This window comes from Dipodomys ordii, unplaced genomic scaffold (genome assembly GCF_000151885.1).
Source record: "Dipodomys ordii isolate 6190 unplaced genomic scaffold, Dord_2.0 Scaffold64, whole genome shotgun sequence".
In the NCBI taxonomy this organism is placed as follows: domain Eukaryota; kingdom Metazoa; phylum Chordata; class Mammalia; order Rodentia; family Heteromyidae; genus Dipodomys; species Dipodomys ordii.
The window spans coordinates 6,264,430-6,278,567 of record NW_012267280.1 but is presented as its reverse complement, the minus strand read 5'-3'; the positions used below and the strand labels follow the sequence as shown (position 1 = coordinate 6,278,567).

The 14,138-nt window shown below is 53.9% G+C and overlaps 1 protein-coding gene and 1 pseudogene across 1 annotated transcript in view; one reads left to right on the top strand and one right to left on the bottom strand.

The window, feature by feature from the left end:
- Nucleotides 1-4,215: 4,215 nt before the first annotated feature.
- LOC105990392 lies at nt 4,216-5,576 on the bottom strand (annotated as a pseudogene).
- A 600-nt stretch (nt 5,577-6,176) lies between these two features.
- Nucleotides 6,177-14,138, top strand: part of Proz (protein Z, vitamin K-dependent plasma glycoprotein) — a 9,845-nt gene continuing 1,883 nt past the window's right edge. The window contains exons 1-6 of the mRNA XM_013022716.1: nt 6,177-6,246; nt 8,279-8,442; nt 9,362-9,386; nt 10,003-10,116; nt 10,580-10,711; nt 12,957-13,042. Coding sequence (XP_012878170.1) covers nt 6,177-6,246; nt 8,279-8,442; nt 9,362-9,386; nt 10,003-10,116; nt 10,580-10,711; nt 12,957-13,042 — 591 coding nt within the window. The remainder of the gene's footprint in view (nt 6,247-8,278; nt 8,443-9,361; nt 9,387-10,002; nt 10,117-10,579; nt 10,712-12,956; nt 13,043-14,138) is intronic.

The following is a 14,138-nucleotide window of genomic DNA, read 5'->3' as shown; positions in this document are numbered from 1 at the left end:
AGATTTTCAGTAAACAGAATTGGCCATCCAGATGGAGCTGCCCTGTGTTTCCCAAAAGTCCCAGTACAGTTTGCATTTTGCGCAACTTTGATAAAGCAAAGGTTAAAAGTTCTAGAACAAAACTTCCCCCAACGTCGGGAGCAGACAGAACCTTTTGTAAACAGGAGGTTTTGTAAGGTTAGGAAAAGTCAATGTGCACAAGCCCTCTGCTTCCTGGAACCTGTCGGGAGTCTCCCCTTGCCTGCCCTGCACAGACCCGGCCAAGCCCAGGCCTTCTGCAAGCCCGCTGTCTGCTGCCTACTTGCTCCCAGCCCAAGTCACCCTGCTCCCAGGAGGGAAGGCTCAGCTTCCCGGCATCTGCCGAACTATCTCTAGGCTGCAGAGTGACTCTCTGGTCCCATCCAGGCCCCAAGGCGAGCCCTGGATTCCTATTCCCAGAGATGACAGCATGTGTGGGCCCTAAGGGAACACTGAGAGGCTCGCAGATCAGCAGCAGCTGGCACGCACTGCAGGACCGTGTGTCACAGGCATGCCACAGAAACGGAGGGCCACGGGGAGCCTGCATTGTGGATGGGTATGGACAGGCCTCTGCGGAGGCCCATCCAGAAAAGAGCCCACCCAGGATGTTCTGGAGGGATGGTGGGAGGCAGGGGGCATCAACAGCAGACATTTAACCTCTCATCTGAGCAGCACATGCTTCAGCAGCAGCATATTGCTGACTAAAGCCACCAGCAACATGCCCAGGGCCTGGTCTATGACCTCTCTCCACCAGTGACTCCGGGGAGGCCTATCTTTGTTCAGAACAACAATCCATTGGAAAGTGAGCACTTAAGGACAGAGTGCAGCAGGAGCAAAGATGGAGAAGAGAGGGGTGTGACATTGCCCCATGAGAGTGATGAGCAGACTTGCATACCACAGTCATCATGCCACAACCAGAACACTGCAACCATAACACCACAGCCAACCACAATATCAGTTGTGATATTGCAGTCATGACACCATAACCACATACCACAGCTATAGAACTACAGCCACAATACCACAGCCAACCACAATATCAGTCGTGATATTGGAATTTTTATGATACCACAACCACAGCACCACCACCATGACACCACAACCGACATGACACCACAACCAACATGATACCACAACCAACATGATACCACAGCCATGAAACTACAGCCACAATACCACAACCAACCACAATATCAGTCATCATATTGAAGTCATGATACCATAACCACAGCACCACCACCATGACACCATAACCAACATGACACCACAACTGACATGATACCACAGTCAGTGCTTTCATAGGGCCGAGCCCTATGCTGCTCAGAGCCAGAAGGGAGATGACCCCTCAGTTCTTGGTCCTGGGGTGCTGAGACATTGCCTCACTCCAGGGGACAGGCAGTTTAGAAGCATGGTGACGGGTATGGAGCCCAAGACTGTGGAGAAGGACACAAATGAACAGGAGAGCTTTGCCGGAAGACAGTGGCTTTCTCCAGTTCCATCGTGGATATGGCCATCTTTGCAGGACTTGGGATGAGTTTCTGTTCTGGAGGGTCCTGCCCCCTAAAGCCACCAGAGTGTCACTAGTTGGCAGGTGTCATCACGACCCTCTCTGCTGACCCAGCCAAGGAAGCAGGGCATGGCCAGGACAGGCAGTGCTGAGTCCTCCTCACCTCTGAGTGCCATTCTAGGGCTCAGAGTCACTCTGTTCTCACAAAGGTGGTCCCTGTTCTTGGGGTGTTCCATCTGTAGGAAGGCCTGGCTGTGTACAGTTCCTGGATGCTCAGAATGCACCTCAACAGGACCAGGGGAGCAGTGTGAGGGGCGTGGTCTCACCAGGAGGGGTGTGGTCTCATTAGGAGGGGTGTGGTCAGTCCAGGAGGGGTGTGGTCTTATTAAGAGGGGCGTGGTCTCACCAGGAGGGGTGTGGTCTCACCAGGAGGGGTGTGGTCTCACCAGGAGGGGCGTGGTCTCTCTAGGATGGGTGTGGTCTCACCAGGAGGGGTATGGTCTCATCAGGAGAGGTGTGGTCTGGGCTGGGGGAGTAGTCTTAGCTACATCTGACAGGACTTTGTGGCTGTCCCTGAAAATGTGAGATCCCTGGGCTCCGTTGACCCCAGGTCAGCACAGGCTGGGACACAAAGCACACAACCAAGCCTCATGTGGGCAGCAGCAGCAACTCCCACAGGAACCAGAGGATTTCATAGATAGCTAGTGGCAGATATGAATGTGCTCAAGGCCACTTTTAGGTTCTGTCAGACCTTGCCAGGGGCCCACACAGAGGAAGAGGCTGGCAGAGGGTGGCAGTGCCCCAGTGTGAGGGAGGGTGCCAGCCCTGGGACGTGTCACCAGACCAGGCCCATCCTCCTTTCTTATGTGTCTCCCCTTATTTCCTGCCTGGTCCTGGGTGGCTGAACCCCAGGGTGGAAGGGCCACCACCAGTCCCCAGGGAGGCCCTAGAAGAGGTGCCTATCCTCAGCAGATCAAGAACAAAAGTGTGGATGAACCAGTGAGAGAAGGATGAACCTGGACCAGCCTGTGCCTGTCTCAGCCAGGAAGGAGGGAAGAAACATCCTCTAGGCATGTACACATCTCCAGGCCTCCAAACAGGGAGAGTGCCTCGGGGGTCCATGTAAATCACAGACTCCAAGAGGACCTCGCCCCACAGGCTATGAGCACACAGCTGCCAGGAAGACACAGGAAGGCCAGGGATGCTGAAATGGGCACATTGTGTAGGGCTGATGACAGAGGGGACCAAGCTGGGACACAGTGAGGTCCCAAGACGCAGACAACCAGGCCACTGGGGGAACAAACCTTGGGCTCTGCGGCCCCCATCTAGCTCTGCCAGTTCAGGGATTGGAACAGCCCAGGAGGGAAGGCCACAGAGAGGACAGCCCAGCATTGGAAGGACGAGGTGCAGCATGGCTCCAGGGTATTCAGAACTCAGGAGTCGAAGCCCCTAGCATGTGACTTGTCTTTTCCCACAAAGGGCTGGGGGATGAGGCTCATGTTGTACTAAGGGATGGGAGGAGGGTGGTGGGCGCCACTTTTGATGTTCTGATGAGAGCTGTTCTGTAGGATTTGTTGACCAGAGGGCCTCTTGGAGGTGGCGGGTGAGAAACCTGCCACAGGAAACCACCGTAGAATCGTTTTACCACTGCTATAATCTGAATGTCCGTGTCCCACTGTTTTTCATATTCTGAAATGTTGACTACACCTCATACCGAGGCCTGGAGCCTCTACCTCTCTTCCTGGGGGGGGGGGGACACCGCCGGGCAGCACTGTCCATGAGCCGCAGCCCCACACCAAACCCTGACCCTGTCGGTGCCTCTCCTTTGATTTCCGGCCCCTACCACTGTGAGCCGGGCGCCTCTGCTGCCTGGAAGGCACCCAGTCTGCAGATGTTTTCCTGGGGCTGCCAGCAGACAGCGGAGCCTGTGAACGACTCTCAGTCAGATGCACCTGGCCCTAGCCTAGTTGCCTATTTTTAAGCAGGTCTTAAAATTATTTAGTGATTTTTTTGGGGGGTCTGGTCGTGGGGCCTGAACTCTGGGCCTGGGCGCTGTCCCTCAGCTCTTCAGCTCAAGGCTAGCGCTCTACCACTTGAGCCACAGCGCCACTTCCGGCTTTTTTCTTTTTGCTTATGTGGTGCTGAGAAATCGAACCCAGGGCCTCAGGCATGCAAGGCAAGCGCTCTACCACTGAGCTATCTTCCCAGCCCTATTTAGTGATTTTTAAAAACTAGTACCTCACACTTGCCTGACTTGTTTACTCAGCTGAGGCTCTATCACGTGAGCCAGGTCTCCCACACAGCTTTTTGCTGGTTGTTTTGGAGATAGCTGGCTTTGGGCTAGCTGGGCTAGCTCTGAACCAGATCTGAGCCTCCCAAATAGCTAGGACTACAAACAGTCTAGCAAAATGTTCTGAAAGTGTAAATTTCCGCATGGAATTGTCTTGAAGAGCACGTTTTTCAAGCCTTTTCATAACAGGTGGCACAAAGATTGTTCTTTTTTTTTAACTAATAAAAAAATTGTACTTACTTAGAAACATTCAGAATGTCCACAAAACAGCTGCAACTTTTTTTTTTGCAATTACAGAGTGGTATTCAGTTAACAGAACAATTCTTTCATATAAGCTGTGTCAGACAACTGAAGATTAAAAACTACCATCCCCATATATAACTAATTTGTACTGTGCACCAACAAGAACCTGCTTTAAATTTCCATGCCAATTTACATCCCTCATACTGTACCAGGCAAGGTTAGTGGCTATTGAAAATACCACCAGGACAGGGCTATCTAAAGATACATTTGGTAGTGTGTTAACTATACAAAAAAAGACACTGTACAGTTTAAAAACAAATCTTACACAGCCTTACATTTCAATTTTTTTCTTTAAAAGGAGTGAGTTGTGTACAGGGGGGTTAAATGCTTTATAGACAGGAAAAAACTGTGCTAGAACCAACTTATTCATCATCATCCTCTTCATCTCCATTCTCATCCTCTTCATCTTCCTCTTCTTCTTCGTCCTATTCATCTTCCTCCTCTTTCTTCTTCTTCTTGCTCTTTTCAGCCTTCACAACTCCTTTTCTTTGCTGCATCAGGCTTTCCTTTAGCTCGGTAGGCAGCAATATCCTTTTCATAGTTTTCCTTCCACTTCGAGGCTTCTTTTCATGAGGCTGCTTGTCATCTGCAGCAGTGTTGTTCCACTTCTCTCCCAGTTTTTTTGCAACATCACCAATAGACAGGACAGGATGTTCCCCTTTGATTTTAGGGCGATATTCAGAACAGAACAAGAAGGCCGAAGGAGGCCTTTTGGGTGCATTGGGATCCTTGAACTTCTTTTTTGTTTCCCCTTTAGGAGGGATGTAGGTTTTCAGTTCTTTTTCATAACGGGCCTTGTCTGTCTTCAAATTTCCCTTTCTCTTTAGCAGACATAGTCTTCCACCTCTCTGAACACTTCTTAGAAAAGTCTGAGAAGGGGCAGGGAAGGTGGCTCAGTGGTAGAGCTCTTGCCTTGCATGCCTGAGGCCCTGGGTTCAATTCCTCAGCATCACAGAAGCAAAAAGAAAAAAGCCGGAAGTGGCGCTGTGGCTCAAGTGGTAGAGTGCTAGCCTTGAGCTAAAGAGCTGAGGGACAGCGCCCAGGCCCAGAGTTCAGGCCCAACGACTGGACCTCCCCCCCCGCAAAAAAAAAAGTCTGAGAAGTTGACAGAAGCATCCAGGTGCTTTTTTTTTTTGTCGGTCGTGGGGCTTGAACGCTGGGCCTGGGCACTGTCCCTGTGCTCTTCAGCTCAAGGCGAGCACTCTACCTCTTGAGCCACAGCACCACTTCCAGTTTTCTAGTGGTTTATTGGAAATCAGAGTCTCACGGACTTTTCTGCCCGGGCTGGCTTTGAACCATGATCCTCAGATCTCAGCCTCCTGAGTAGATAGGATGACAGGTGTGAACCACCGGTGCCCAGCCCAGGTGCTTCTTCTTGTGCTCCTCCCAGCAAGTTTGCACAAAGAATGCATATGATGACATTTTGCCCCTCGGCTTCTTAGGATCTCCTTTGCTCATGTTTAGTTTTTCCTCTGCAAGGCACAGAGTCGCTCAGTGCCTGTCCGGCTCTCGCTTGTCCCTGTGCTGTCTCTATGGAGCTCATGTACTGCAATGGTCGTGAGAGTGGGAGCCAGTACAAAGATTGTTCTTAATCCTATACAATTAAGTTCCAGGTGTTAGATGCTTTTGGCTTACCCACTGAAAATTAACTGTTTTTGTTTTTGTTTTCCTTCCTTCCCCTTGGCAGCACTGGGGTTTGAACTCAGGGCTTCATGCTCACTCATCAAACAAGCACCCTATATGAACCACTCCTCCAGCCATGGATTTTCCCTTCACCACAGTTTGTAGGTGTTCACCGGCTTCCCTGTCACTCGGAGGCTGCTGGCCTCGCTGTCTTTTTACCTAATGAGATCTTCTGCTTCGGTGAGTATTCAGTTTTGCCTTCTGGGCATCACTGGCACACGCTCCCCACTCAGGCTGCTGGCGGGCAAAGGCTGGGGGACGCTCTGCACAGCCCTTGAGGTATTCTGGAGCCTGCTGGCCAGGCCCCTCCCCAGGGCCCTGTACTTTGATGTTTGCAGACCTTGTCCTGCCCGCCCTGCCAGACCCTGCGTTAGCATGGCCGGCCGCGTCCTGCTGCTCTGGGGGCTCCTGCTCCTCCTCGTCCTCCCCCAGGTGCGGCTGTCAGGTAGGCGTCGCTCTTTGGTCTGTCCCTTGCCCTTTCCAGCACAGTCACGAAGCTTCCTCGGGAGGGTGACCCCAGGGGCCCCGGCAGAGTGGGGTGGCTCAGGGCAAACCAGCAAGGACTCAGGAACAATTTGCTCAAAAACGGCTGGGGACATGGACTCCCTGGCCTCCAGCAGGGGGCCTGTGGCCACAGTCTACCCAGACCCTGGCCCACAGTCTTTCTTGGAAACAGGGTCCTGGCAGAGGCCACTAGCAGGAGACACAAGAAAGGCTGTGGAGGAAGAGGCAGGCCTTGGAACTCTGTGGCTTCAAGCCCAGGGATGTGGAGGCCCTGCAGCTGGCTATGCATACCTGACCCACCCACGGGCTCCAGAACCATGTGTTCTCTGGTCACCATGCCCTTGGAGCACACACCATCCAAGAAGGAATTGAAGCAAACATCACCAATGACAGAATGAAGACCAGTGAGGCCAGCAACAATTTACAATGACAATGAAGTCAGATGGGTGGGTAGGTAGGTAGATAGACAGACAGACAGACAGATAGACAGACAGACAGACAGACAGACAGACAGACAGACAGACAGACAGACAGATAGATAGATAGATAGATAGATGTATCCTTCATTGTGTCATAGGCACAACTTCTCCCAGGTTGGGCTACTTTTAGCCAAAAAAGTTAAGGGATGAGCCAGGCATGGGTGGCTCATGCCTGTCATCCTAACTACTCAGGAGGCTGATATCTGAGGATTGTGGTTCAAAACCAGCTCAGACAGGAAAATCCATAGGCTCTAATCTCCAATTAACCACCAGAAAGCCAGAAGTGGTGCTGTGGCTCAAGTGGTAGAACATTCGCCTTGAGCTGAAAAGCTCGAGGACAGTGCCCAGGCCCACAGTTCAAGCCCAGACAAAAAAAAGCTAAGGGATGGTGAAGAAGTGGAAGAAGGTGCTTCTCCTTCACATATAAAACCATGAAGCTGCATGTGCCAGAAATGGTGTATCACCCACCAGAGTGGTGCTTGGAGCTCCAGCCACCAAATCAGGCAGCAGCATGGAGGGAGGGACAAAGAACGGAACTGGGGGCTGCACCCAGTGTTTTCAAGAAGCCTCTAAAAGCTCTCAGGGGTGACCCCCAGCCCTGCTGTTTGTGTCTCCTGGCCAGCACTTGGGCCTCCACCCCTGCCCCTGCCTTACAGAGGTCTGGAAAATGGTCTTTGCTTTGGGCAGCTGTGAGTCCATCTGGAACTCAGGAGTCTGTAGAAGGGCTGCCCGGGGTCAGTAGAGTGGACCTTGGTGCCACACTTCCATCTCCACCCATGACACCAGATCCCAGGCTCCCTGCCTGTCTGTCATCTAGAATGTTCTCCATGTTTGCCCTGCAGGGCTCCATGTGATCCCAAGGAGGCCACAGTGCCGGGCCCCACTGGCCTGTGGCTGGGGAGGCCAAGCCTGTGTCCAGGCCTGTGGCTGCCGGGGTCAGAATCTATTTATTGCATCTTCTCCTCTCTGACTGAAATGGGCCCAGTTTTCTACTCTCTGCCCTGGCTGTGATTCTTCCCTTTGGTGGGGAGGCGGCTCAGCATTTACACCTGTGGCACAGGTGGACTTTCACACGTGGATACCTGTCTTGCCTCTCCCAGGCCCGCACTACACTGACAGCCATAGCCTCTCCCAGCAGCAGATACGAGGAGAGGGGTGGTACTTGAATTTGAACTTGATTTACACTTGCCAGGAAGGTGCTCTACCACTTAAGCCATTCCCTCAACCCTTTTTGCTTCAGTTGTTTCTTGGGTAGGCTTTTTGCCGGGTCCTGGCCTGATCATGACCCTCTTTTGTACACCCCTAGAATGACAGGCCCACCCAACACACCCACAGGGCCCTGCTTCTCTACTGGTAAAATGTCCGTCTGCAGAGCAGTGTCCCCGTGGCTGAGGTCAGGCACATCACAGGGATGCCTGTGCTGTCCCAGTCCTGTGGAGCCCAGGCAGCAGGGGTGGGGCACGCAGCTAGCTGATGCTCCATCCTCTCCTGCAGTGTTTCTCTCAGCCCCGAGAGCCAGTGCAGTACTCGGGAGATGGAGGCGTGCTGGCTCCTACCTCCTGGAAGAGCTCCTCCAGGGAGACCTGGAAAGGGAGTGCTATGAGGAGATCTGCGTCTATGAGGAGAGCAGGGAAGTGTTTGAGGACGATGTGCTCACAGTACGTACACCTGCCCAGGGCAGAGCACGCTCACCCCTGAGGGCTGGGCCCCTCCCCAGGCACAGCTGAGTTCGGCCCCCAGCCTGGCCTCCGCTCACAACCACACTCATGACCACGCTCACCCCCCCCCAAGCCTGGCCACTGCTCATCACCACACTCGCAACCACGCTCACCCCCCAGCTTGGCCTTGCTCACAACCACGCTCACGACCACGCTTAGTGGCCCTGGCTCAGGTGCCCTTCCAAGGAGCTGCATCCTGGTGCAGGTACTGGGGCTGGTGGGTGCCTGATCCTGCAGTGGAGGAAACGCAGGGAAACTCAGCCCACCCCAGCAGCCAGGGAGGGTCCCCACTCCAGACGAGGCAGATGACCCTGTCCATCTCAGGACCCAGGGACGTGTGACTCCATTGTTCCAAATAACACACACATATACACTCCCTCCCTCCCTTTCTGTCCCCTACTCACCCTTCCCTGCCCCCTCAGCTCTCTCCCACACATGCCCCTCCCTGCCAGTGTCCCGTGTCCTCCTGCGGTTGCAAAGAGAAAGGGTAGTGTACCTTCTCCAGCGTGCTCTGTGCTGCCCTGTGCTCTGGAGGCAGGCCTGGGGAGAGAGCTGTCAGGAGGCGAGGCGGTGGGGCTGTGTTCCTGTATCCCCACAGTGGGGTTCCTGCATCCCCCATACCCCTCCATGAGGTTTCTGTGCCCTCCCTCAGTGGGAGGTGCCAGGCGTATGTGGATAGGTTGGTTTTGTGGAGTTGGCAAATGTAGGTTCCCTATAACTAAGGACCTGCTAACTAGAGAACTGCACGTCCTCCTCTCTACCAGCATGGGTGAACAAACCCAATCTTTCCTTGATGTTCAAGCCCATCCACAAGGTGTGTGCCTGTGCTAGTGACTATTTTTATGTTTCTTGTTCACAGGAGGAATTCTGGAGGCAGTACAGGGGTGAGTGGCTCTCTCCCTTGGGTGTGCTTTTCTCTGTTACCTCCTGGGGTGGGTGAGGCTGGGAGAGCCCTGCTGGGCCCCTGGACCTGGCCTTCCAGGCCTCCAGATCCTGGGAGCCAGCGTTTGGTCCCACACCAGTGATGTGTCAGAGAGCCCTGCGGACTGCCAACAGGTATCAGAGGAAGCCCCATGGTTCCTTCTTGCCGAGAATGTGTCAGGCATGGGAAGGGCAGCTAGTGCTCAAGTGTGGGCTCCCAGAAGGCTCGGACTTGGGAGACCTTTGATCTGACCCAGATGCATGTAGCCTGAGGCCTGCTCAGCAGGCCTTCTTTGGCTGGAATACTGGTACAGAACTAGGGGACTTGGGGCCGGGGTAGGGCTGGGGGAAGGGGGAGCCAGGGACCTTCCTTAAAATGAGTTGGGAAGAGCTGCAGACACCCCATGCATGCAGGCAGGCAGAGCAGCACACCCAAAGGAGGGAGCGGGCTGAGCAGGCAGGTGAGGTGGTGAGGAAGGGAGGCAGCTGAGGACACCAGTTGGGGCAGGAGGCACTGGAGGCCAGCTCTGCATTGACAACAGAGGTGGCACTGCAGGCTCAGAGCTCCTGTCCCCATAGGTGGCTTTCCATGCACCTCCCAGCCCTGCTTCAACAACGGGTCATGCCAGGACCACATCCGCGCCTACACCTGCACCTGCTCCCCTGGCTATGAGGGCAAGAACTGCGAGATGGGTGAGGCTGCCCCGCCCTAGCGGTGCCCGCTGCCTCCCAGGCACCAGGTGGCCCTGGGAGCCTACCTGATACACTAAGGGAAGCCCTCCCGCTATACTCAGCATTTCCCTGGGCATTGGCCGTGTCTGTGGCCAGCCCTCCTGCCCCAGAGAGACCTCACAAATTCTTTGTGGCATGGAGTCCCCCTCTCCCTATCCCCAAATCTACCCATGCCCCATCCACAAGCTGGAGAGCACACAGCTGTGTGTCCTCGTGGGACCAGCGCATGGGAAAGCTAGCCTGCCCAGACCTAGACACACCACCACACTGTTGGAAACACAACCAGGAGGACAAGCGCAAGTGCCACGGTGTCTTCAAGAGGTGCCTAAGTGCATACCGCTGGTGTGAGAGCCCGGCACCCGGACAAGGAGCCAGGCCCACACACAAGGGGATAGCATTCCTGCTTTACCCTTTTCCTTTTCAGCTACAAACGAATGCCACCCCGAGAGGACAGACGCGTGCCAGCACTTCTGCCACCCAGGACAGGTGTCCTACATGTGCAGCTGTGCACGGGGCCACCGGCTGGGCCCAGACCACAAGGCCTGCCTCCCCATGAGTGAGTCCTCACGTGGGCCACCACACCCTCCTCCCCTCACAGCAATGGCTCGAGTGCTGTCCTCCCAGCCAGAGTGACACTGCCCTGTGCCCCAACACCCGCACCGCAGGGGAGCCAAGGGGAGAGGGGCGGGCTTCATGCTGCACACACGCCGATGGCCTCACACACACAGATGGGGCTTACTGTCCTGCACATGGATGTGTGTGTGCCTGTGGACAAGCTGTATGTGCCTGTGGGTAAGCAGTGTGTGCTTGTGGATCACCTATGTGTGCCCATGGGTCACTTGTGTGTGCTTGGGAAACACTGACTTCCTCTTGCCTCCACACATGAAGACCCATGTGCATGTGGGGTTCCGTATCCTGGACATGCCACCCCGGCAGGCGGAAGCTGGCTGAGTCCTCCCAGCTTCCCTTGGCAGGTAAGAAACATGACCTTCTCTTACCTGTCATTCCTGTCTTCTTCACAAAGGCTCTGGCTAAGGGTTGGGTGTAGCACAGCACAGACAGCTTGCCTAGGATGCATAAGCCAGATTCAGTCCCCAGCACTGCAAAGAAGGTAAAAAGAGGTGATGACAAGCCATTCTGATGTGGCGAGCTCCTTACCCATCTGCGCCTCACATCCTGCCTTCCCGATGCTGAGCCTGCAGTCCCGGGGTCTGCAGCATCCGCTTCACTAGGAGCTGGGTGTTTCCAGCTGACAGGCCACCTTCCTAGGAAACCTGAGCATCTGGGCGCCTGCTTATGGGCCAAGCTGTGGCCCCTCTGCCATAGGGGACAGGGAGCCTGCCCCAGGCACAGTCCCTCTCAGCTCTTGGTTTTAAAATTTTTTAAGGAGTTGTACAAATGGGTTCCCATTCAACAAATCAGTTTATGAGTGCAGTGCCTCTTGGTTGAAGTTACCCCCTCCATTTCCCCCACTTCCCTTCCCACTGCCCCTCAACCTGCCCAGTCCCATTGAGCTATGGTTTTGCTCCCTACATTTCTCATTTTGCATTCATTCTATTATTTTTTTTCCTCCTTGGCTGATTCAGGAAGTTAAATGTTCTACTGTTTCATAATGGTTAACACACACACACACACACCTTCTAGAACAGGGTTTGAAATCAGGGCTTTGCACTTGCTTGGCAGGGTTTGAAATCAGGGCTTTGCACTTGCTTGGCTTGCCTGCTTGGCTGGTGCTCTACCACTTGAGTCATGCCTCTTGCTGGTTAACTGGAGATGGAGTCTGGTGGACTCTTCAACCTGGGCTGGCCTCAACCGGCAATCCTCTAGACCTCAGCCTTCTGTGAGCTGCAGCTCCTGACACATATGGTTGCTCTTGACACAAAAGCAGAAAACCTGACAAAGCACACAGGGCTTCCTCTCCTTCCCCTCCCACAAAGTGCCACTGGGGCCAGGAATTCATTGTTTTCCTGCCTCATTTAGAACTCCATGGAATAGGCCTCGCTTTCTGACTTTCTGGAATTTTCCTTCTTGCTTGCCTCTTGAGCTTCTAAGGCAGGACCTTCCCTCTGCTTCAGAGCGGCCTGGTCTGATACCAATGGGACACTCACCACAGAAGCAATTTCAGCTCTCAGTAGCCACATTCACATGAGTAAAAGTGAAGTCAATTTTAACAATCTATCTTAATATAATCCATTGAAATGTTATTTTTGAAATTGTCTATTTACATTTCTTCATACTGAATCTTCAAAAATCTACAGAACGGGGCTGGGAAGGTGGCTCGGTGGTAGAGTGCTTGCCTAGCATTCATGAAGCCCTGGGTTTGATTCTTCAGAACTATATACACAGAAAAAGCTGGAAGTGGTGTTGTGGCTCAAAAAAGCAGAGTGCTAGCCTTGAGCCAAAGAAGCTCAGGGACAGTGTCCAGACCTTGAATTCAAATCCCAGGAATGGAAAAAAATATACAGAACGTGGCTCCAGGGCCATCAGTAAGCGTGGAAGGCCATCCTGAGAGAAGGGCAGTAGGGAATGCGGCTCCAGGGCTTTCAGTAAGTGTGGTAGTACATCCCTTGGGCAGTGTGTATGTATGTGTGACCTGAGTCTGATAAGGCAGTGTGCTGGGCAACATCACTGCAGCGGTGGGGGAGGGCAGGGGAGAGGACAGAGCTGAGCCCTGGGCCTGGCAGAGCTGAAATGCCAACTTAAGAGAAAATTAGTTAGATGGAGCAATAGAAAGGGAAGGACAAAGCTGGACAGCTAGTTGTCAGCTTGATGACCTTGTGTCTCTGCTGTTCCTCTGTAAGCTTCAAAGAACTTTTATTCATGGCCCATTGTCTGCCACTGTCTACCATTGGTGTGCCAGACTGAGCCTGTGATCTCCCGGAGTAAGGTGGGCAGGTGGAGGGGAGCTCTGAGCCTGCAGGGTGGTGGTGCCTACCTGTGCCAACACACATGGCCTACACATTGCCGCCCTCCTCAGCTTGTTTGCACACAGCTGGCACTCTATCACCTTGAGCCATGCCTCCAGTTGGCTTTGTGCTGGTTCCTTGGTGGTGGAGTACTGTGGACTTTTTTGCCCACGCTGGTTTCAAATCAAGATTCTCCAGGTCTCAGCCTCCTGAGTAGCTAGGATTCTAGGCGTGAGCCAGCATGTGCATGGTGCGCTGCATCTCATGACAATTTTGTGTTCAGTGGGACATAGTGAAGCACACACAGGCCAGTGCAGTTTGTCGGCATGTTATGGGCATGCTGTTTCTAGGCCTCCTTGGTAGGACAGGAACCGTGCCCAGGCGGAGGTTGAGCATTCCTGCCAGAGGCAGGGCTGCTGCACGCTCTGCCCAGAGCCCTGTCAGATCTGTGCCCACTAGCAGCACACTGGAGCACTCACTCCCTCCTTTCCAGTCCTCCATGGCTCTTCGTGGCCTTCGGCAGCCCCCATCCACATATACACGCCTGTCATACATACATGCCCATCACACATACTCCCCTGTCCATACACACACACACACCCGTCATAGCCGCTGACACCTGTAGCCCCAGGTCCCATCAGCCTTGGGTTCCATTCTGTGACTCAGCATTGGGGCGCTCCACTACTCCATCTCAAAAAGCCTGTTGGGCTCTGCCCAGGACACCTGTACTGCCATAAGCTGCCTCGAGGCTGGGCAGGTAGCAAGGCACCCACCTGCCCAGAGCCATATGGAGTCCACGTAGTAGCCCAAACACCTGTGCTGACTCAAGGCGACTCCTGAGGTGCCTGGCCATGTCCGTGGTCCCGAAACCAGAGATACATAACATTTGTCTTATCTCCCTCCTCCATGAGGGCATCTGCCAGAACTCTGCCTGGCCCAGAGGGTCAGCACACCAGAGAACATGCCAGTCAGTGCCAGAGGCACTGTGGCATGCACAGTGTACACGCTGTTTTTTTTTGGGGGGGGAGGGATCCGGTCCTGGGGCCTGAACTCTGAGCCTGGGCGCGGTCCCTCAGC